This window comes from Kogia breviceps, chromosome 17, assembly GCF_026419965.1.
Source record: "Kogia breviceps isolate mKogBre1 chromosome 17, mKogBre1 haplotype 1, whole genome shotgun sequence".
In the NCBI taxonomy this organism is placed as follows: domain Eukaryota; kingdom Metazoa; phylum Chordata; class Mammalia; order Artiodactyla; family Physeteridae; genus Kogia; species Kogia breviceps.
The window spans coordinates 42,084,317-42,110,353 of NC_081326.1; the positions used below are offsets into that span (position 1 = coordinate 42,084,317).

A 26,037-nucleotide genomic window follows, 5' to 3' on the forward strand; every position below is an offset into this window, starting at 1 on the left:
TCAGTATTTATAAAGGGAAAAAGGGGGAGGTCAAGCAAGGGGTCAATTAAGAGGCCAAACGAGGATACCACATTATAACAGAGGGCCTCCATAGTCAACAACAGCACAACAGAAAAAGTTTTTAAAAATCAAGAAAACAATTATTGGCTCATAAGCACTATACAAAACCAGTTGCATTGTTTGCCCTTATTATAAAGAAAAATACTTGGGCCAAACCTAACTAGAAGCCAGAGGGTAACAGAGCTTGCTAATGTAGTCCATACAGGTCAACTTACCGGGTAAAAAGCAGAATGGAGAAAGGATGACAAGTGGGGCTGGAGGACAAGTGAGATAGATAAACCTAGAAAAATCCCTAAATCACTGTGTGACCTTCAGTGAATCATTGAACCTTTCTGGGCTTCATTACTCTCATAAACAAAATTAGAAAATTTTACTAGAATAGTTCTTAAATGCTTTTCCACCCTAAAAACTCTAGGTTAAACACAGAATTTCTTTAACAAGATTAGAAAAGATTAAGGAAGAAAGACTAGAAAGAAATATTGGTTAAATTATCCAAAAACCAGTCAACAGATACATTTGGATTTACTTTCATCATCAGATTTTGTACTATTTGTCCCACTTTTTCTGTTATTTCCCCTCCCCACTTCTTTCTTGACTTCTTTAGGGTTGAATAATTTAGACAGTCAATACAATAACAAAAGCAATATATCCTTGATTTATGTGCTTAAAATTCCTTTGAAGTGCTGACAATATTTCAAAATAAATGTTTCAACTAACTAACTTTTGTAAGGTAATATTTGCACATAACACAAAACTCAAAAGGCTCAAAGAGAGCCTTCAGCAAAAAGTAAGTCTCCATCCCACTCTTGTCAGCCATATAGTTACCTTCTCTGGAGGCAGTTTCTTGCTTATTTTTCTAGAGCTACTCCACGATAAGCATTGACATATGTATATATACATGTATGTGTGTGTAGATGTGTGTATTTTGCCAATCACTCCCCTCAATGGACCTCAAATTGCTTGTTTGTATTTATGTTGTTTCCAATCTTTTGCCATTACATTATTTTATGAAGACTTTTACACATATGTTATTTCACACATGGTTATTTCTCTGTAGAGTAAATTTCTAGAAAAGTAATTGCTGGGTCAAAGAATATATGGTGTTTTATTCTAGACAGATATTGCTAAATCGCCTTTCCTGGAGATTAAGTTAAATTTTAGTAACAATAAACCTTACATTTAAGAGCCTGCTTCTTATATCCCTCAACAATTCCTTTTTTAAAAACAGTACCTTGGAAAAATCACTTTGCATAACTATGTTTTTAATCCTTTTGTCACTTAACAAAAAGAATTATTTTCCAAATATCAAGTTTTGTTAACATGTACACTTATCATAGCTTAGAGGTCTAAGCCAGTTCTGCTGGGAAAGTAAAGATGCACAAATACTTATTAAAAGTATTAAATTATTTCTATTTGCATTTAATGTCAAAGCAGATTAAAAAAAAAAACAAAAACCTCCTGACACTCTGGATACAAAGCCAAGTTGTACAGGGACACTGAAACTCTTCATTTAAGTCACCTTGTAACCAGTATTTATAACATGTGATCTTCACAAGGAGTTCAGGAATCTTGCATTTATGTATCTTATAGAGCAAAAAGTCAAAGAAGAAATGCTCAGTCAAGGAATAATACATCAGGAAGAAAAACATAAGAAAACAGTAATATGGAAACGAGAACTCATATCTGAAATGAGAACCCTATGGAAGTTTAGTTTTAACACAACTTAAGGAGGAAAGAATTGACAACAAAAATTTAAAAGGGGGGGCGGAGAGAATATTGAACTTGGAAAACAAAAGAAAAAAAATGAGAAAAAGAACATACAGGAGAAGAATGGTGTGTGTGTGTCTGTAGGTCTGTCTCTAAATCAATCCATATTTCTTGGGAGGTTTTCATCTTTAGAAATCAGTTAATGAAAAAAAATAAATCAGTTAATGAAACTCAATTCTGGTCAATGTCAGAAAGCTAAAAGGTATAAAGAAAATATCCTCCCCTTAGAGACACAAGCACTGACCTGTAAAAGTTGTGTTGCAGTAGCTCTCTGCTCAGGATTCTTCACTAGGCACTTTTTAACAAAATCGGTGAAATCATCAGACCAAAGTTCTGGCTTCCTGAATGTTGGTGGTGGGTTTGTGGGAATCATAAAAATAGCCTGGTAAAAATGAAGTATCCAAAAGACACGGTAAGAATCACAATAACACACCAAATAAACAAATCTCTTTATCTATCTTCTTATCAGACTCTAAATGTGAAAAACAAATTTAAGCTGTTCTAGGATTTCCAGTAAAATTGCAATTCAGGAAGCAAGCCCATCTGCTACTAATGTAATCACTTCCCATTAAATTTCCTCTATTTGAGTTGTAGCTCATTGAGCACATCATTCTTTATTTTATCATTTTTAATCAGTCTCCAAAGTAGACTGCATTTCTAACCCTTTTACCAAACTAAGGACATTCTCTGGTTAAACAGATATATCCCCCAATTTTGCTATTGCATGCCAGATTTGCTTCCCATTTCAGGTTTTTAGTACTGCTGTTCAAAATGCCTAGCAGCAGTCTAGTTTGCTTCTGCAATCCAGAATACTTAAGTATAAATATAATTACTGCTGTACTGTACAGAGGCAAGACTTTTATTTCTCTTTCTAAATATATGAGTCAGGATTCCAAATGAAAAGTTTTAAAGGTAATATATCACTTTACCGCTAATGATTTAATTTGGTATTAATAACTTAGTACTAATGATAATATATTCAGAGAGTTCAAAATTCAAAAACTTTACAAAGTTTCCGTGTCATCTTGTCTTCATAGCTACCCAGCCACCTTTTTTTGACCGAGAGAATTAATCCCTAATATTGTTAGGAAATCACTGTATGTAATGAATTAACTTCTCTCCTGGGCTCTAGAATAGTTCCTGATAAAATACCATCACTAAAATATCATTTTCTTTGAAAAGATATGAAAACAATAATAAAGTTAAAACAAATGTAACATGCACTCAACAAATATGAGCTATCATCATCTTCATTTCCACATAATGTTATAAAAAAGATGAGACAGGGCTTCCCCGGTGGCACAGTGGTTGAGAATCCACCTGCTGATGCAGGGGACATGGGTTCGTGCCCCGGTCCAGGAAGATCCCACATGCCGTGGAGCAGCTGGGCCCGTGGGCCATGGTCGCTGAGCCTGCGCATCCGGAGCCTGTGCTCCGCAACGGGAGGGGCCACAGCAGTGAGAGGCCCGCGTACCGCAAAAAAAAAAAAAAGATGAGACAAATACAGCAATCAGCAATGACAAAAATTTTACAAAGTAAAATGAACTCAATCACATTACATCTAACTGTAGTTTAACAGGTAAGTTTAATTACACAATCAACACTACAGGTGACATGAGGGAAAAATGGCTTTTTGGCAATCAATTAATATATGCATACAGAGTATACAGACATGGGCCTCTCAAAGATTTTTTCAGGGGTGAAGCATCCAAAAAAACCCCTTTCTAGACTTTAGTATTCTCTGACTTTCCAGAAGAGAGGTGTCTGTCTCTGTTCTAGCTCAGTTTTTCACCTGGTTGCTGGTCCTCTTTCTTCATGCAAATTACATGTACCTGAACTTATGTCCCTTCTCCTTAATGCATAAAGAAAATAAAGACGGCAATACTACAAACTACAGAAATACTTAGGAACTAAGTGTTTTACCATTGAAAGAAACTCATCATAGCTATGTTTAAAACTTCTGTTCGTACATGGAGAAAATACCAAAACTGTAGACAAAGTAATAAAGATAATATATTCTTGGGGATACCAAGTTTAATGTATTCCTTTGGTATAATAAAACTGTTCTACTCTCCACTGAATATTTACTAACTGTTCAAAACCTATTCACAAGTCTCACAGAATTTTTATAGCAAAAGACACATGAGAGATCATTTAGCTCAATCTTCTCATTTAGCAGAAAAGGAATCAAAAGTCCAGAAAGGCTAAGTGACTTAAAAACAAAATTTCAGACTAGCAAAGTATTCTAATGTTTCTACTATGTTTCAAGAAGGTGAGGTCAGAGCAAAGAGGGTTACTCCATCTAAACAAGCAGTTAATAAGAGGACAGAGAGATGATAGATGATGGTTCTGTTTTCAACATATACATCTTCCCCGGTCCTCCTCTTTTACTTCCAAGTGAAGAAAGCATAAGCAAGTTTTAAGCCTTTAAGACAAGACAGTGACAGGAAAGATCTTAAAACCTATTATAGTCACAGCAGTGACACTAAAGTTGAAGCTCATTCGGTGAAATACGAATGAGGGAAAGACTATTCAGTGGAGAAAATACAGTCTTTTCAACATATGGTGCTGGGAAGACTAGATATACTCACATACAATAAAAATGAATTTGGACCCTTACTTACACCATATACAAAAATTAAATCAACAACCTAACAGTAAGAGCTAAAACTATAAAACCCTTAGAAGAAAACATAGGGGGAAAGCTTCATGACACTGAATATGGTAATGATTTCTTGGATATGACACCAAAAATCAAGGCAACAAAAGAAAAAATAAATTGGGCTTCATCAAAATTTAACAGTTTCAGGCATCAGATGATACTATCAACAGAGTAAAGAGGCAACCCACGACAGATGGAAGAGCTGAGCAAAATGTGGTGTTTATATTGTATATACACATACAATGGAATATTATTAAACCTTAAAAAGGAAGAAAGTTTTGACACATGCTATAGCATAAACTTGAATACTTCATGCTGACTGAAATAAGCCAGTTGCACGAGGACAAATATTGCATGATTCTTCTCATAAGTGAGGTTCCTAGACTAGTCAAGTTCATAGAGACAGAGAGTAGAATGGTTGCCAGGGATTGTGAGAAAGGGGGTAGTGGGGAGTTAGCATTTAACAGGCACAGAATTTCAGCTGGGGAAGATGAAAAGGCTCTGGAGAGGGATGGTTGGTGATGGCTGTACGGCAATGAGAATGTACTTGATTTTATGGAACTGTATGCCTAAAAAATGGTTAAAAGGATTAATTTTATGTTTTGTCTATTTTACCACAATAAAAAAAATGAAGGAGGGAAAATATAAAGCATTAATCAAGTTCAGGAATATTAGCTGAATGCCTGCTACACACAAAGCATGGTATTAGACATTATATGGAGTTCAAAGATGCAGCAGGAAATACAGTCACTACCCTTTAGAAATGTCTAACCTAGTCTGGTAATGAAAGAACAGTAAAAGATTTAAAGAATAGTACAATAATAAAAGAAATGATATAAGGCAGTAAGGAGAGAGGTCATTCCCCTTAGAAGAAATAGCATGAGGAAAAGCGAGAGTGAAATAAAGCTATTGGGAGGAGCAGAGAACAAGCCGACTATCCTGTAAGGGACTAAGAAACGATAAGATTAGAAGGGGGAACGAAGGATATGGAGTTTGGTCATCAAGAAAGTGTACAACTGAAAGAAGTCTTTTTTTCTGGTGTGTGTATGTGTGCATGTGTGTGTATTATGTTTTTGCCTTTAATCATAGTTTGTTTATGACCTAAGAAAAGGATTAACAAAAAACAAACAAACCTGAAGATACTCTAAATAAGGAATATAAAAGGCACTTAGGGGCTTGTCCCAGGATGAGCAATAAAAAGTTTAAACTAGGATGGCATCTACAGGAATGAAACAGAAGAAATAAGGTATGAGACACTACAAAAGAAGAACCAAGAGTACATCCTAACAACATTGTTTGGGGGGCTAGAGAAAAGGAAAAACAAAAGATTACTCCAGAATTCAAGAAAGAAAAAATAGACACATTAATTGCACAGCATTCAAGTATTCTGTTTACTATATCATTCTTTTGAGAGCCCTCAGAATATGCAGCAGTTTACTACAACGTGTTATCACGGGTTTCTAACTTGGAAAGTGAGCCAAAGGATCTTCTGTGGACAAAGCAATGAATATTCAATATCCAAATCTGTTGATTCTAGGGTAAGAGTTAATCTCTTTATTAGTGTACTCATCTTCTTTGAAAAAGAGAAAATCCTTTAATAGAACATTCTTATTCATCTTACATCATATTACACGTATGACACCTAAGATAGTCCTTCAAAAGCAGTGTAGCCAGTTTTATGACACAATAAGCATCTACCAAAATACAAGTATGTACCAAGTATTTTCTGTGTGTTCCTAGGTTCTATTAAAGAAATAGCAAACTGATAGGCCACAAGCTAGATAGCATCAGTGGATACCTTCTGTTCAGGCAACATCTAGCTCATAGTCCCACAAGGTAAAACTCTGCTAGAATCAAGCTGATAAGCAGAGGCCTATTGATGTATGCTCTCCCTTCTACATGGGCCCCATCTAGCCTGGCTCAATTATCTACTTTAGCTGATGGTCCCCATTACATATAACTTTGTGTTACAGATTCTAAAATAAGACACATATCTTGTGCCCACAGAGCTCACAGTCAAACTGGGGGGAGGGGGGAGCAGGGGGGAGGCAAGGGGAACTAACCCATATGAAACAAACAGCAAAATATGGAGTGCTAGAAAATAAAATTCTTCTCTAAATAACCTAATTAATCTCAGCTCCATAGTGGAAACAGAAAACAGAACATAATCCGGCTTTAAAGATGGGCAAAATGGGGTTAATATCAGCTGTGTCAAAAGGCACACAAAAACACCTGCTGCCTCAAATTAAAGAATAAAAATAAATTTGAACTCTCATCTCTGCAAAATAGTTCAAAGCACCTACATAAGCCCCTATATAGACTGACCTCAAACTGCAGGTAAATGATATGAGATTGTCTAGGTAAATGTTGTTCATCTGCACTTCTGTTACAAATTGATGGATAACAACTCAGTGGTTTATGTCCTTGAAGCTAATGCTCTCCTTTGAACTTTGAGCCAATGACTTGCAGTCTTATCTTCAGATAATCTTAACATATAAGGCTCACCTTAGCAGTAGCTATTAGAAACCCAAGGATAAAAAGCTTAACTCTAATGCTTATTTACCCAGTACTATCATAAAGTGATCCTAAAATGTTCACATTCTATTCCCAAACAAATACTAAACTGCATACAGTTCAAACAAATAAGTCTTAATATACTGTCTACCAAAATATAGACTCTAAAAGTCTCCAGGAAAACCACTATACCTTTTATTTCCTTTTCTTATTTTTTAGGTTAGATAATCAGTAACAAACTGACAGATTTTTCTCACAGACTTTACTTTGTTCAACTAATTTAACCTAATCATGAAGCAGAGAGGATCCTCTTGAGAATCTCCAGGTTTTGTATGAGTTGATTAGGTAATAGGCCCCTAATGTAGAAAGTTTTGGCATTCGGTGACTAGCCTTATACTAACAATTCACACCCTTCCTTGACACCAACCAAATCTCATGGACACACATTACAGCCATAAAATTTATCTTATCTCTAACACCGTTTTGATTGAAGAATGTTAGTACAATAAATGATATGATTATCTTTGTGTTTGTTTCTACACAACGTGTTGCTTAACTATATATTGAACCTATGATTAAGTTTTAAAAAGAACTTCCCTGATCACAAGCAGTCTTAAGAAGCCAAGAAATATGAGCCCCTCAAAATAATGAATTATCATCATTCCTGGAATTTCATGCCTTAGACTCCAGAAGCATCCAGAAGATATGAAAAGAGCTGGAGCTGAGAAACGACAAAGCCTTAACTTTATAATCTCAATAGAGTGAGTCAACACATATATCTGAAGGTAACTGGATTTGTGAATGTACAGAAGCAATGGACATGCTAGAATAACAAAGGAACCTGTGCCACTATTCAAGAACATCAGATACATGAGCAAAAGGTTATCTTCATAACAAACAAATGAGATAAAGGATGAGAGAGCACTTTATAAAACCGCAAAGAACTAAAAACAAATATAGCTGTTTCCTGATAGTGAACATAATACAGAGGTAGCAAGCAACTAAGTCAAGGTATATCATTCCTAAAAAGGATACACAGTAATAATATTTTTAAAAGACTATTACAAATAAGGTAGTGAACAGTACAATGGAATGAACCCTACGCTGGACTGCAATCTAGAGTTAAATCCTAGCTAGACAAGTATTCAATTGTTGGTTAAAAAGAAGATGGAGGTGGAAGAGGACAGTGAAGGATAAAAAAGGCCTACTAGATGTTAATATAAAAATACATATCTAAGTTTTTATCACCACTCCCTTAAAAGCAACTTTAAATAGACAGGTTTGAAGAGAATATGAAAATCTAGAGTGACCCTTGCTCTTAGGGTGCAGTTTCTACAGTAAGCCCAGGGTTAAAGTATTGCCAGCATGACCTCACAATTCACTCCGGCTCCAGTTTCAGGAATTTCAGTAATCATTAATGTGGCCCATAAAGGCCAATTTGTCTGCCTAGGACCCAAGTTAAGGGAAGGGATGTAGCTGGTGCCCTGGCAGTCCAGAATGAATAAGAGAACCAACTCTAGAGGTCTGAGCCAGCTCTAGATGGCACTTGGTTACCATAACACCATCGTTAGAAGTAGCCATCTGACCTCTTTTACTTCTCTAAGCCTGTTTCCACACTTCAAAAATGGGAATAATAATAATAGAACAATAAGAGCTACCTCATAGAGCTGACCTGAAGTTTAAATGGGTTAATACATGTAAAATAGTTAGAATAGCACCTGTCACATTATAAATGCACAATAATGTTAGCTTTATTAATCCAATTCTACCACTGAGGGTCACTTAACTAGTTTATTCAAGATCACACAGCTAATAAAGTAGCTGTCAAAACTAGAAATCAGATCTATCTGGCTCCTTACCTACTTCACACTATCTCCATGTTTCTATTAAATTTCTGCCACAGATAATTCTATTATAAGGTAAAGGCTCTGTAACACATATTCAGTCTCCAGAAAAGAAAATGCAAAGTTATTTGTATAAAAATGATTATAGTTCACTTTCTGTAATTGTGGTAAGATGCAAATAAAAAATACCAAACAATTAAGAAATGGCTAAGTAAATTACTATATATCAACAAAATGGGGTAACATATTGCCATTAAAATGGAAAATGCATAAATTGCAAAACCACAAATGTACTATTAAAAGAAAAGTGAATTTACAATAGCCAAGATATGGACGCAACCTAAACGTCCACTGACAGACAAATGGATAAAGAAGATGTGATACACACACACACACACACACACACACACACACACACACACACACATATACACAATATGGAATATTACTCAGCCATAAAAAATGAAATAATGCCATTTGCAGCAAAATAGATGGACCTAGAGATTATCATACTAAGTCAAATCAGAAAGAGAAAGAGAAATACCGTATGATATCACTTACATGTGGATTCTAAAATATGACAGAAATGAACTTATCCACAAAACACAGACTCACAGACATAGAGAATAGACTTGTGGTTGCCAAGGGGGATGGGGGGTAAGGGAGGGATGGACTGGAAGTTTGGGATTAGCAGATGCAAACTAGTATATATAGGATTTATAAACAAGGTCCTACTATATAGCATAGGGAACTATATTCACTATCCTGTAATAAACCATAATGGAAAAGAAAAAAAAATAAAATGGAAAGATATTCACAATAAAAAAAAGAAAAGTCAAAATAAGAAAATAAAACAACAGTACATAATGATTGCCTTCACATAAAAATGACAAGTATGCAGCAATAAACATTGAAAGATGGTACAGAATCTCGAAAATTCAAAGTATCAATTCACTGTCTATTAAGACTGCATAAGATTCCTTTAAAATGTTTTATTATAAAGGCCACTATATATTCAACTTTTAAATATTATATTTATAAATGAACAAAGGCTTCATTTAAAACCACTGCTTAAGTTATCACCTATTTCAGTCTGCCTCTACAACCACCTCACACAGAAGCACAATTTAAATTCCAATACCTTTGACTGCTTCCAGTTCAATCTTAATTGTCTTTCAAGGTTGAAATATAATATTCCTTTAATATAATTCAAAAATATCCATAAAACATGGCTACAGAAGAAATCAAAAGTCACCCTCCCAACACTAGCAGGGGGACCTTCAAGAAGGCAGAGGAGTAGCATGTGGAGATCACCTTCCTCCCCACAAGTACATCACAAATACACCTACATGTGGATCAACTCCTACAGAACACCTACTGAGTGCTGGCAGAAGACCTCAGACTTCCCAAAAGTCAAGAAACTCCCCACAGACCTAGGTAGGGCAAAAGAAAAAAGAATAAAAAGAGATAGAAGAATAGGGATGGGACCTGCCCCTCTGGGAGGGAGCTGTGAAGGAGGAAAGATTTCCACACACTAGGAGGCCCCTTCACTGGTGGAGATGGGGAGATGGGAGGGAGGGAAGCTTCAGAGCATGAAAGAGAGCTCAGCAACAGGGGTGAAGAGGGCAAAGTGGAGAGATTCCCGCAGAGAGGATTGGTGCCGAGCAGCACTCTCCAGCCTGAGAGGCTTGTCTGCTCACCCGCTGGGGCAGGTGGGGGCTGGGAGTTGAGGCTCCAGCTTTGGAGGTCAGATCCCAGGGAGAGGACTGGGGTTTGCTGTGTGAACACAGCCTGAAGGGGGCTAGTGTGCCACAGCTAGCCGGGAGGCAGTCTGGGAAGAAGTCTGGACCTGCCTGAGAGGCAGGAGACCATTGTTTCACGGTGTGTGAGGGGAGGGGATTCAGAGCAATGCCTAAAAGAGCTCCAGACACAGGCGCAAGCAGTGGCTATCAGCGCAGGACACCAGAGATAGGCATGAAACACTAACAATGCTGCTGCAGCCACCAAGAAGCCTGTGTGCAAGCACAGGTCATTAGCCACACCTCTCCTCCTGGAGCCTGTGCAGCCTGCCACCGCCAGGATCCTGTGATCAAGGGACAACTTCCCCAGGGGGACACACCGCGTGCCTCAGTCTGGTGTAATGTCATGCTGGCCTCTGCCGCCGCAGGCTCGCCCAGCATTCTGTACCCCTCCATCCCCCTGTCCTGAGTGAGCCAGAACCCCCTAATCAGCTGCTACTTTAACCCCGTCCTGTCCGGGTGGGGAACAGACACCCTCAGGCAACCTACATGCAGAGGCGAGGCCAAATCCAAAGCTGAACCCCACGAGCTGTGCAAACAAAGAACAGAAAGGGAAATTTCTCCCATCAGCCTCAGGAGCAGTGGATTAAATCTCCACCATCAACTTGATGTACCCTGCGTCTGTGGATTACCTGAATAGACAAAGAATCATCCCAAAATTGAGGTGGTGGACTTTGGGAGCAATTGTAGACTTGGGTTTGCTTTCTGCATCTAATCTGTTTCTGGTTTTCTATTTATCTTAGTGTAGTATTTAGAGCTTATTATCACAGGTAGATTTGTTTCTTGATTTGGTTGCTCCCTCCTTTATATATATATATACATATACATTTTTTTTTCCGTCTTCTCTTTTTGTGAGTGTGTATGTGTATGCGTCTTTGTGTGATTTGGTCTGTACAGCTCTGCTTTTACCATTTGTCCTAGGGTTCTGTCTGTCCAGTTTTTTTTTGTATAGTTTTTAGTGCTTCTTATCATTGGTGGATTTGTTTTTTGGTTTGGTTGCTCTCTTCTATCTTTTTTTTTTTACTTTTTAATAATTTTTTAATCTTTTATTTTAACAACTTTATTTATTTTATTTCCTTCCTTCCTCCCTCCCTCCCTCCTTCCTTCCTTTCTTTCTTTCTTTTCCTCCCTTTTCTTCTGAGCCATGTGGCTGACAGGGTCTTGGTGCTCCAGCCGGGTGACAGGCCTGAGCCTCTGAGATGGGAGAGCCGAGTTCAGGACATTGGTCCACCAGAGACCTCCCTGCTCCATGTAATATCAAACGGTGAAACCTCTCCCAGAGATCGCCATCTCAACGCTGAGACCCAGCTCCACTCAACAAGCAGCAAGCTACAGTGCTGGACACGCCATGCCAAACAACTAGCAAGACAGGAACACAACCCCATCCATTAGCAGACAGGCTGCCTAAAATCATAATAAGGTCAAAGACACCCCAAAACACACCACCAGACACAGTCCTGTCCAACAGAAAGACAAGATCCAGCCTCATCCACTGGAACACAGGCATCAGTACCCTCCACCAGGAAGCCTGCACAACCCACTGAACCAACCTTAGCCACTGGGGACAGACACCAAAAACAACAGGAACGACGAACCTGCAGCCTGCAAAAAGGAGACCCCAAACACAGTAAGTTAAGCAAAATGAGAAGACAGAGAAATAAACAGCAGATGAAGGAGCAAGTAAAAACTCACCAGAGCAAACAAATGAAGAGGAAATAGGCAGTCTACCTGAAAAAGAATTCAGAATAATGATAGTAAAGATGATACAAAATCTTGGAAATGGAATGGAGAAAATACAAGAAACATTTACGAAGGACCTAAAGAACTAAAGAGCAAACAATGATGAACAACATAATAAATGAAATTTTAAATTCTCTAGAAGGAATCAATAGCAGAATAACTGAGGTAGAAGAAAGGATAAGTGACCTGGAACATAAAACAGTGGAAATAACTACCACAGAGCAGAATAAAGAAAAAATAATGAAAAGAATTGAGGACAGTCTCACAGACCTCTGGGACAACATTAAACACACCACCATTCAAATTACAGGGGCCCCAGAAGAAGAAGAGGAACAAAAAAGGGACTGAGAAAATATTTGAAGAGATTATAGTCGAAAACTTCCCTAATATGGGAAAGGAAATAGTCAATCAAGTCCAGGAAGTGCAGAGAGTCCCATACAGGATAAATCCAAGGAGAAACATGCCAAGAAAAGAAAAATAAATAAAAGGAATACACATTGGAAACGAAGAAGTAAAACTGTCACTGTTTGCAGGTGACATGTTACTATACATATATAATCCTAAAGATGCCACCAGAAAACTACTAAAGCTAATCAATGAACTTGGTAAAGTTGCAGGATACAAAATTAAGACACAGAAATCTCTTGCATTCCTATACACTAACAACAAAAGATCAGAAAGAGAAATTAAGGAAACAATCCCATTCACGATTGCAACAAAAGGAATAAAATACCTAGGAATAAACTTACCTAAGGAGGTAAAATACCTGTACTCAGAAAACTATAAGACACAGAGGAAAGAATGCAAAGATGATACAAACAGATGGGGATATATGCCATGTTCTTGGATTGGAGGAATCAATATTGTGAAAATGACTATACTACCCAAAGCAATCTACAAATTCAATGCAATCCCTAAGAAATTACCAATGGCATTTTTTACAGAACTAGAACAAAAAATCTTAAAATTTGTATGGAGACACAAAAGACCCCGAATAACCAAAGGACTCTTGAGGGAAGAAAACAGAGCTGGAGGAATCAGACTCTCTGACCTCAGACTATACTACAAAGCTACAGTAATCAAGACCATACGGTACTGGCACAAAAACAGAAATATAGATCAATGGAACAGGATAGAAAGCCCAGATATAAACCCACGCACCTATGGTCAACTAATCTATGACAAAGGAGGCAAGGATATACAATGGAGAAAAGACTTCCTCTTCAATAAGTGGTGCTGGGAAAACCGGACAGCTACATGTAAAAGAATGAAATTAGAACACTCCCTAACACCATACACAAAAATAAACTCAAAATGGATTAAAGGCCTAAATGTAAGGCCAGACACTATAAAACTCTTAGAGGAAAACATAAGAAGAACACTCTTTGACATAAATCACAGCAAGATCTTTTTGGACCCATCTCCTAGAGTAATGGAAATAAAAACAAAATTAAACAAATGGGACCTAATGAAACTTAAAAGCTTTTGTACAGCAAAGGAAACTATAAACAAGATGAAAAGTCAACCCTCAGAATGGGAGAAAATATTTGCAAATAAATCAATGGACAAAGGATTAATCTCCAAAATATATAAACAGCTCATGCAGCTCAATATTAAAAAGCAAACAACCCAATCAAAAAATGGGCAGAAGATGTAAATAGACTATTCTCCAAAGAAGACATATAGATGGCCAAGAGGCACATGAAAAGATGCTCAACATCACTAATTATTAGAGAAATGCAAATCAAAACTACAATGAGGCATCACCTCACACCGGTTAGAATAGGCATCATCAGAGAATCTATAAACAACAAATGCTGGAGAAGGTGTGGAGAAAAGGGAACCCTCTTGAACTGTTGTTGGGAATCTAAATGGATACAGCCACGATGGAGAATAGTATGGAGATTCCTTAAAAAACTAAAAATAGAAGTACCATATGACCCAGCAATTCTACTACTGGGCATATACCCTGAGAAAACCGTAATTCAAAAAGACACATGCACCCCAATGTTCACTGCAGCCCTATTTACAATAGCCAGGTCATGGAAGCAACCTAAATGTCCATCAACAGATGAACAGATAAAGAAGATGTGGTACATATATAAAATGGAATATTACTCAGCCATAAAAAGGAAAGAAATTGGGTCCTTTGTAGAGATGTGGATGGACCTAGAGACTGTCATACAGAGTGAAGTAAGTCAGAAAGAGAAAAACAAATACCGTATATTAACTCATATATGTAGAATCTAGAAAAATGGTACAGACGAACCCGTTTGCAAGGCAGATATAAAGACACAGATGTAGAGAACAAATGTGTAGACACCAAGGTGGGGGGAAAGCGGGGTGGGGGTGTGGGATGAATTGGGAGATTGGGATTGACATATAAACACTAATATGTATAAAATAAGTAACGGATAAGAACCTGCTGTATAAAAATAAAATAAAATTCAATAACCAAAAAAGAGAAAGAAAGAACAAATGTCAGGAATTTAACTTGACATTTAGAAATTAATGGTAAATTTTAGAGAAAAGAAAATCTGTCAGCACAGCCCCTCAACCTTGCCTAGAGAAGAGAGTGACTTAATCTGCTGCCTTGGTCAAACATGTGAGCCAAATAAATAAATCTAAATCATCAGATTCAACCAAAACTTAGTGAAAATGATAAAAAAAAAAATTCATGTATTTGTTTCTGACTCCACATTCTTTAAGGAAACTTTGGCCAGTGGGTCTCAACACTGGCTACAGACTGGCTTTTAAAAATTTCTGATACCCTGGACCCAGTCCAAAGAATCTGATCTGGAGGGGCCCTACATATATTTTTTAAACTCCCCAGATGAGTCTAAGATATAGCCACAGTCAAAAGTCACTATATGAAGTAAACAGTATGGACACAGTATCTATTTCCAAACCCCCACTACTCTCAGCACAACTTAGGGGTTAGCATGAAAAACATACCATTTTTAGAGACTGAGAATTCATAAATAAAGGAAGGAAAAAAACTATGAAAACTCACTAATTCAGGGGCCAGCACCAGGCAACAGCAACCAAACTATTTCCTTTCCTAAATATATATAGAGATAGATAGATAGATAGTCAGATATATACATTGGTATTTTATATTTTACCTAAAATTCCATCAACTAGAAAGGCATTGCCATTTAAAAACTATGTGTAACTTCTGCTTCCAGGAAGATGGAGTAGATATACTTTCTCTATTCCATCCATTAAGTAAAACTAAAAACCATGGACATTATATATAAAACAAATGTAAAAAGACTTCAAAATTTTGGTGGAGAGAAAGTAGACAAGCTAGGGACCTTGAGAACCAAGGAGTATCAGTGGTGAGTTCCCAAGTTTTCTATTTTCCTCATTTGTCCCAAACACGGAATATGCCGAAGTCAACAACCAGGAAAAGCCGTTAAGTACAAACAAAACACCAGGGAAGGAGCAGCCTAGCAAGAAAAAAACTTTAGAGAAACTCTACTCTACTTCAGCAAAATATTCCAGGAAGAAACAAAACAAAAAACTGTAGTCCTATTCTACCCATGCCAGAAAGGCTGACTATAGGCAGTCTAAACTTTGATCCTCATGAGACTGTAATGAGGAATCACAATACTACCACCATGGAAGTGTGTCACAGAAGTCCAAGTAAGAAGCCAGGACTTTAACCCCTCTGGAGGGTATCATCCACTATCCTTCCAGCAGTGTCAATGGAGACCATGCAGAGCCTAGACCTCTACCCAAACCTGGCAGTTATGAGGTACCCCTGCCTCTTAACAGCTGAGGAAGTGTAGAGGATAATCAAAACTTTCACTACCACCCAGCAATAATGAAGCCAGCACCAATACAATGGAGACTACATGGGGCACTAGAACCTCCACCCTCCCCCAGCAGCAGTGAGAAGCCCTCCCAACTGTGGGTGTCAACAGAGGCTGAAAAGGGAACCTGGACTTGAAATTGCCCTGCAGGACTGGCATCACAAAAATTCAACTAAAATATAATGTTCAAGTAAGACCCAGAGTTTCAGAACATAATTTTTTTAAGTCCAGTTTTCAATCAAAACTACTCACCATACCAATAAACAAGAAGATCACAAACTCAAAAAAAGATAATTGATACATGTCAACAATTTAAAGGACAGAGATGTCAAAATTATTTAACAAATATTTTAAAGCAGTCATGAAGTTGAAAATGGTTGGAACAAACGTAAAAATAGAAGCCTCAGCAAAGAAACACAAGACATAAAGGAAAACCAAATGAAAATTTTAGAACTGTAAAGTATAAAAACTGAAACAAAAGCCTCAGTTGATGAAAAACAGGAGAGGGAGAGACAGAAGAAAAAAAAATATTAATGTGTACTATTAATTTCCCTTTCAGCAGTGTTTTGACTGTCCTCAAATGTTGATACTGTATATTAATTTGGTATCATAATAGTCTTAATACATTTTTACCCTTAACATTACGGTGGGAATAGCCTATCAAACTACGAAATAGAAAAGTTGTCAATGTTAATCTGCTCCAAAATTTCAAAACCTGTTCTGTTCCCCATTTGGAAGTCAAAAGTATCACTTCTACAGCATTTAGATTGTGACTTATTTTACGGTAATAACAATCTAACACAATAGTGGTGGCGGTGGTGGTGAGCAGCAGTGTGTTTAATACTGATAAAAGGAGCCAGTGGAGAAGAAATTAAAGGGAAAAAGTAGAGAAGAGAAGGGGAAAACATAAAAGGAAGAAGGAAGGGAAAGAAAGTTACAAATATTTACTGTTATGGACTGAACTGTGCCCCCCCAAAAAATTCATGTTGAAGCCCTAACCCCCAGTACCTCAGGATGTGACTATATTGGAGATAGAGCCTTTACAGAGGTAATTAAGGTTAAATTAGGTCATAAGCATGAGGTCCTAATCTGATATGACTGGTATCCATGTAAGAAGAGGAACAAACACTAAGGATGTGCACACAAAGAAAAAAGGCCATGTGAGGACTCAGTGAGAAGGCAAACCAAGAAGAGAAGCCTCAGGAGAAACCAAACCTGCCCTTGAGTTTGGACTTCCAACTTCCAGAACTGTGGGAAATTTCTGTTGTTTAAGCCACCCACCCACTCTGCAGTATTTTGTTATAGCAGCCAGACCAGACTAATACATTGTGAGGTAGAAACAGTCAACAGCTAACAGTATCCAGTTTCCTCTGAGCTAGAAGACAAGATCAGCCCAAAGTGAGGAAAGTTGTGCTGAGGTAAAAGGATTTTGCAATTGACTCTGAAAGGAATGGGGGTGGGGGGGAGACACATGAAAGGACTGCCAACAGTCAAGTTCAGATTACAGATCACAGTTTTGCTGGCACCAGTCTTTACAGTTACAGCCATCCCTTGGTATCTGAGGAGGAATGGTTCCAGGACCCCCAATGATCCCAAAATATGCAGATGATCAAGACCCTCATATAAAATGGTATAGTGTCTGCATATAAACTATGCACATCATCTCAAATACTTTAAATCATCTCTAGACTACCTATAACATCTAATGTAATGTCAGTGCTATGTAAATAACTGCCAATGGGCAGCAAATTCAATTTTTGCTTTTTGGAACTTTTCTGGAATTTTTTTTCTTGAATACTTTTGATCTGCAGTTGGTGAATCCAGCAGATGCAGAACCCATAGGTATGGAGAGCCAATTGTACACAACTGCAGTTTAGCAGCCTGGCTAGGAGGAACCTGGTAGAGTGGGGAAAGAAAGTACAGCTTTTAAGATTATATAAGTCTGAGGGACTTCCCTGGTGGTGCAGTGGGTAAGACTCCAACCTCCCAACACAGAGGGCCCGGGTTCGATCCCTGGTCAGGGAGCTAGATCCCGCATGTATGCTGTGACTAAGGATAGCATGCCACAACTAAGAGTCTGCATGCCACAATTAAGAAGTCCTCATGCCACAACTAAGGGTCCGCGTGCCTCAACTAAGAAGCCCGCATGCCACAACTAAAGATCCCGTGTGCTGCAATGAAGATCTTGCATGCCACAGCTAAGACCTGGAGCAGCCAAAATAAAATAAATAACATAAATAGATAAATATTATTTTAAAAAGATTATATAAGTCTGAGTGAGAACACAGATCTACCAGTATAGCTGTGCCTTTGGTTAGTTATCTACAGTTATAATAATAATAGCTATATAGAGCACCAATAACAATATCTACCCCTTTTGTAATTGTGAAAACTGTTAAGAATATATATAAAATTATCTAGCATAGGGTCTGTCACATAGCAAGCACTTATTAATAAGTAATAGCTACTATACTACTGAATTGATCTAGAGTTGGTACATCGCTTGGGAAGTACAGCAAAAAAAGAGAGGGAAACCAAGGATGTCAAAAGAAAGCGGATCAACGGATGGGGCAATCTTGGCTAAGTAGGAGAGGGAAGTGAATCCATAAGGAAGCTGATGGACTGGAAAATGAGAGGAAAAATAAAGTAAATGGCCTGAGGTTGAAGACCAGTTGAATTTTAAGCCAAGGAAGTGAGAAGACGGAAAGATTGGAAATGAGAATCAAAACTCAGAAGATAATACTGTAAATCAGCAGTTTCTTCTCATACATAACACAAAAGGGAAACATGAAATAAAAGAAAACCAAACTGGGGACTTCCTGGTGGCGCAGTGGTTAAGAATCTGCCTGCAAATGCAGGGGACACGGGTTCAAGCCCTGGTCCAGGAATACCCCACATGAAGTGGAGGAACTGAGCCCGTGTGCCACAACTACTGAGCCTGCACTCTAGAGCCTGTGAGCCACAACTACTGAGCCCATGTGCCACAACTACTGAAGCCCGTGCACCTAGAGCCCATGGTCCGCAACAGGAGAAGCCACTGCAATGAGAAGCCTGCACACCGCAACGAAGAGCGGCCCTGCTAGTCACAATTAGAGAAAGCCTGCGCACAGCAACAAACACCCAGCGCAGCCAAAAACAAGTAAATAAATTTATTTAATTAAAAAAAAAAAAAGAAAACCAAACTATATCGTACTGGCTTTGCCACTAGCTAACACTGTATAGTTAGGCAAGTAACTTAAACAGTTAGTAATAAATGATTACAAATACTCCCTTCTTTTCCCAGGGAGACCTCCTTTTAAGTACCTCCCCTTAAGAAGACCATCATTCCTCTAACTTACCTCAAGAAGACAACAGACCACAGAAAAAACATCCACAGCAGCTAGGAATGCTACACTAACCTAAGGGCACTTTTCAGGAGTGCAGGCCTGCATGAGATGCTAAAGTGGCAGACTTAAGTAAGAGGAGGGTGATGGCAGGAAACTATCTACCCTGAAAACACTGGTTCGGACCCCACTCCTAGGTCAAGGGTATTTTATTAATAGGACCCTTCAGCCTTACTTATTTCCTATTAGATGTGGAGAAAGTGGACCTACGATGTAAAAGCCTTACGAGAAGCCTCAATATTGATATAAAGTAAGAAAATACTACGGACAGAACTATACGAAGAAGTGACTACAGGAAGAGATGCCATTAAATAAAAGAAAAAGGGAAAAAGTATCACTAAAATAGAGAAACACTCGCTACAAAAAAAAAAAAAAAAAAGTGGGGGAGGATTACAACTACACAGCTAAACACCTTAGAACAGGGATCAGCAAAACTCTGGTTCACATGCCAAATATGGCCAGTCACCTGTTTTGATAAATGAAGTTACACTGGAACATAGCCATGCTCACTCTTTCACATACTGTCTATGGCTGCAGAGTTGAGTTGAGTGTTTTAACTACAATGGCAGAGTTGAGTGGTTACATATGATCTGCAAAGACTAAAATATTTACTACCTGGCCCTTTACAGGAAAAGGATCCTTTCTTAGGGGGCCAGGGAGTAAGGTGAGGACTAAGATGAGGACACAGGATTTGGCCATTAGTGATCCCTGGTAAATATGAAGAAACAAACTAAAAGGAATTTAAAAGAAAATGTATGCATATTAATAAAGAGGCAATGAGCATAAGCTATTCTTTCAAGCAGTTTAGCTAGTAGGAAAAGACAGACCACACAGGAGCCTATGGGGACAAAGCTTTTCTTGCTCTCACCAATCCTCTCCTCCAGGAGTCCCAGTCTCTCTTTCACCAAACAGCCTCCTAAACTGGAAACTTCAGTCATTTTGGTCACCAAATCCAGGTGATTCTACCTCCCAAATGTCTTTTGTATCCTCAGTTCCACGCACAATGCTTAGTATACAGTGGGTGCTCGATAAATGTTTGTTGAATAAAAGAATGTAAGAGTACAATATGTAATCAGAAAAGATTGAGAAGAAAACAGAAAAAGGTTCTGTCCCAGCTCTACCCTTAAATGGCTATGTGGCTTGGACCCAAGTCTTAAGAGTCTTCATCATAGTGGGACTTCCCAGCCGTCCAGCAGTTAAGACTCCACACTTCCAATGCAGGGGGCAAGGGTTCGATCCCTGGTCGTGGAACTAAGATCTCACATGCCGTGTGGCACGGCCACAAAAACGAAAACAAACAAAGAGAGAGTCTTCATCATAGAGATGATAGTAGGGTCATTTTGTTATGTTTTAAAACCCATCCAATTTCATTTACTAGTCATTATATAACAGATTGAGACATAATTCACATACCATACAAAATATGGCATACATCCAGAATGTGATCACTTCTCAGTACCTCTAACTTTACCACCCTGATCCAAGCCAGCATCATCTCATACCTGGACTACCAGAGAACTAACCTCCATCACTGTTTACTTTGCTTCCATCCTTGCTCTGCTACAATCCCTTCTCAAGAAAGAAGAATATACCTTTTAAATCCTATGTCAGACCACGTCAGTCGTCTGCTCAAAATCTTCCAATGGATTCCTATCTCACTCCCAGTAAAAGCAAAAGAGTTCATCATGGTTTATTAAGGCTCTAAGTGAACTGGTCCTCTACTACCTCTCTGACCTCATCTCCTGCTTCTCTCCCCTTCTTACCCAGCTGTAGCCATATAAATCTCCACAATGCTCCTTAAACACCAAACACATTGCCATATCAGTTTCCTCTAACTAGAACACTCTTTTGCCAGAAATCTGCATGGCTCACTTACCTCCTTTAGATATCTACTAAAAGTCACCTTATCAGACAGGCCTTTCTTGACCATCCTATATATATTACCACAAACACCTTTGTCATTCTGTATTCCCTCTTATCCTGCTTTATTTTTCTTGCATAGCAGTTATCAGCACCTGATATGTTTACTTTTTTGTGTGTAATTTATTGTCTCTCCCCACTATAATGTAAGTACCTAAAAGCCTGGAAGATTGTTTCATTCACTCCTATATCCCAGGGCCTAAAACAGTGTCACAGCAGGCACTCAATAAATATTACGTGAATTAATATATAGCAGTCTCTTTTGGCTTCACTAAGATTTTTAATTTCAAAAAAAAGAGGGATTTAGATGTAATGACCCCTAAGACACCTGTACAGCTTTAGAATCTATAAATCTAGCAAAGAAACAGGATAACTAATGGTAATGTATAAAAATGTAAGCTGGCCTTCTCAGAAAAGGAAGGTTTGACAGTAATTGATTAACCACCAAAAGAATAAAGTATATGAGAGGTACTTCCAAATAAACATGTGAAAAACTTTATAATAAAACTATATAATAAAGCACAGAGAACAAGACTATCTTGCCAAGATTTGCTATCATTGGCAAAAATCCATATTAAACTCAGCCTCCCCAATTCCAGATACAAATGGAATTGTGAATTTGGAAATTCACTGGAGAGAGACTGAAGTACAATCTGGGTTCACATTAAAGTTACCTCATTCTTCTCAACTTAGATCTGACCCAGAGGAAAATTTTTAACAGATTGTGTTGGACTAGTGCCATACTATACTCAGTAAAGTTCAAAATTAGCATTTTAGATGCTAACCTAAAGGAGTTCTATTTTGTTTCCCCAAAACTAAAGTGGACTAAAAATAAAATATGATAAATTATGAGTATAAAATGTACTATTTAAAGAAACATTTTGTCAAAGAAAAAGCAAATTATAACGGCAGTCCATCCCTCTCATTTCTTTTGATTTCATTCATGCAGTGTCTCACCCAGGGCTGAACACATGGTAGCACTCAAGCTGTTAACTGATAAGAAAGAAATAATGCTCTTCTTTCCTTTCAAGGTTTATCCAGATTTAGTGATATACAATATAGACATGTCCACCTCAACCTTCCTAGTTATTAAAAAATGTACATAAAAATTATGTATTTAAAATTTATATCTATGCATTAACCATTTGTTTTACACCTACTATGTCACAAGGCATTGCTTTAGACACTGAACACATAAAATAGAAGTCACACAAGCTGCTCTCAGTAAATGTATAATCTGGTGAAAAAGTCAGACAAATTATAATAGATCGTAATAAATCCTATGATCTTAAGGTACACAGGGTACTAAGAAAGCCCAGAGGAAAGGTTCCCAGGTTAAACTGTAGAGAAGACAGATGGCAGAAAAAAATGCAGGCACAGTGAAGTAACACTGAACAGAGGACAGCAGTAAGAACCTAAAATATCTACAAATGACAGTATGGCTAAAGGAAAGGGGCTATCACATGAATAAAGAGGTAGGCAGAGCCCAAGGCTTTGTATAACACCCTTAAGAGTCTGGCTCTTAATCTAAAGATAAATGAAAGAAACTGCTTTTTAATGGGAGGATTATAAGTAAGGAAGTAATATGATCTGTGTTTCATTTTAGAATGATCAGTCTAGCAGTATCATGAAGGAAACTTTGGAAAGGGGGAGTGAAATGCAACACTATTACAACAGTTAGAAGACTGTTGTAGAAATCCAGAAGAAAAATGATGAGGTCTGAAATGAGGAAATAAAGATGTAGATGGAAAGAAGGGGATATATTTAAGCGATATTAAGGAAGTAATGTGAATGAATAATGGTGAATAATGAGAACTTACATTCGCTCAGTGGCAGAGAATCTGGACAGGAAGGAAAGAAATTTCACTAAGTTTAGGAGGCCGCATCAATAGGACTTGGTGATTGATTAATAGTGGAAGACTGGACGGTGGGAGAATAGATTTTCAACCTGGCAACTGGTTAGATGGTAGTATCATTAACCAAGACAGAAAATACAAAAGTAAAACAAGTGTGATGAGGAAACAGATTTGGAGATTTAGATTTGAAGTGTCTCATGACAGTACAGAAAAGATAATTATCTAAGTAGATAATGAGAAACAAGTCTAAAGAAAAGAGCAGATTTAAGAAGGAAATGGTTACCAATGCCAAATAGAAGTAAAACTGTGAACAATTTCAGTAGAATGGTGGAGAAGAAACAGCCAAAGTTTGTCCAGTGGTGAATGGGAAGGAAGTGAGGAAATTAAGGCATCACGTATCCATCAGTCATTTTATACATGGCTCTGAGAGGAAAGAGTGAGACAGGGCAGCAAGTGGAGAATAGTAGGAGCCCAAAGGAAACTTGTTTGTTTCTTAAAATGAGAAGAACCTGAGCCTGTCAAGTTCCATAACAGAGAGGAGATAAGTGATGGGTAGAGGCTGGAAGACAAGAAGGAAAGGAACATGCCCTTCTATCAATACTAAAACCAGAAAAAAGAGAATGAGCCCTTAAAGTTCAGGCACGTAATAGCCATTTAACCAATATATTGTTTTAATGACAAACATCCTGTGCTTAGGCTATCTTAGCACTATTTTAAAAGTTTTTTGTTATGTAACTTTTGATACATTTACATGTTACACGTAATAATAACTCTTGTTAGTATTATATCTACTATATATAGACAATGCGCATGGCAAGTAGCTTTACAAGAAATATTTCTTTTACTCTTCCCAAAGACCCGAGGGATCATTACTCCATTTTATATAGCAGAAGACTAAGGCATAGGGAGATTAAATACCTCGCCCTAATAAAGGATAGAATTAGAAATTAAACCCTGATGGTGTAGTTCCAAAGCTGGTGTTCTTAACCATCAAGCTACATTGCCACCCTTCAGATAACATAGAGTGTTTTTGGTTCACTAAATTAATCTGAAGACAACATATTTCCTATCAGAAAATATTTCTAATTTCAGAACGAAAGTAAGAGAAAACTGGAGTTTACTGATCAGAAACTTGCTAAACTACATTAAATACATTAAACAAGAAAAACTAAAGAATTAACAGTATATTATTTAAAACATCTTACCCTTTATTTAACATCACTAAACAGTTTTTCATCTGTATAAATACTCACATACAACAGTGGTTCTTTTAAATTTTACCATGGATCAGAATTCCTTGGAGGTCATGTTGAAATGAAGATTGCTGAACCCCACCCAGAGAGATTCAGATTCCACAGACCTGGGTGAGGCTCAAGAATTTGCACTTCTAACAAGTGTTCAGAAGATGCTGATGTCGCTGGTCTAGGACCACATTTTAAGAATTATTACCTTACGGTAACTCTATAAGACTTAAGTGAGATGAATACAAAAACACTGCCTATGGTAAGCAGCCAATGAGTGGTATCTGCAATTATTATTATGAATAATAATAAATATGATGAGGATGACCATTATCTGCACAATTTCTTTTATTTTTATATCAATTTTACTCAGAGACAATACAAAATTGACCTATCATTTTAAGATCACAATAATCTGCCTGCCAGCTCTATCTGCCTCTGGTAGCTTTCCTCTATACTGCTTGCAAAACAGCCTTTCTACAGTGTAAATCTGCATCTCAGGCCCTACTTCAAACAAGTCTTTCCCCATCAGTTACAAAATAAAGTACAGACTTCTTGGCATGGCTTACAGATAGATCCCTTTTGCCCATGAGCCACTGCCTAACACTCATCTTTTAATATCCTATTAGAACCTTACCTATTCTTTGAAGATTTCATAATACAACTCTCTCTAATAAAGCCATATATTCCTTCCATGATTCCGAAGTACCTCTAAAATAATAAGAAAGAGAACAATAGTAATATCAATCCACATTTGTGGGGCACTTCCCAAGGATTTTACATGAATTATTTCATTTAATCCTCATAACGGCTCCAAATAAAGACTATAATTATTCTCATTTTACATATGGAAAAAAAATGAGATATGGAAAGGTTAAATTTGCCTTAGGTGATAAAACCAGAAAGTGGAACAGCCAGGATTCTACCATTGCAATTACACTAATCTGATAATTACTAGATTATTGAGTACTTGAGTATTGCTCAGATAATAGATTTTTGTAAAAATGAATCTAAATAATATCCTTATTCATTTTTACATTATTTAACTAATTCTACTGCCTATCATATGCCAGGCATTGTTTTAGGCATTGATGAATACTAGATTTTAAAAAAGGGAAGATCCAGTGCCTGCTCCCTGGAGACACACAATCTGGTAGGGAAGACAAACATTAAACAAACAAACAAAAACCCCACAAAAATTTCAATAAATAAAGACAAAAAGTACAAGGTTCTTTGAAATAATAATAGGAAAATCTAACCTGTTTATGGCTACTGTCCTTTATCTTCAGTGTCCTAATACAAGGGTATAAGTTAGGCAGACTATATATGACTTTCAGAATGCCAAATAACTCCATTTTTAAATGACACTTTCAAAATCAAATTAAGTGATTTAATTATAAGATCCAAGTCATACGGTTAAAAATTTAAACATA

At 37.5% G+C, this 26,037-nt stretch overlaps 1 protein-coding gene across 1 annotated transcript in view; it reads right to left on the reverse strand.

The window, feature by feature from the left end:
* STK3 (serine/threonine kinase 3) overlaps positions 1 to 26,037 on the reverse strand; it is a 280,160-nt gene that overhangs the window by 115,909 nt on the left and 138,214 nt on the right. Inside the window, exon 7 of the mRNA XM_059042473.2 lies at positions 2,072 to 2,209. Within this exon, the coding sequence (XP_058898456.1) occupies positions 2,072 to 2,209 (138 nt within the window). The remainder of the gene's footprint in view (positions 1 to 2,071; positions 2,210 to 26,037) is intronic.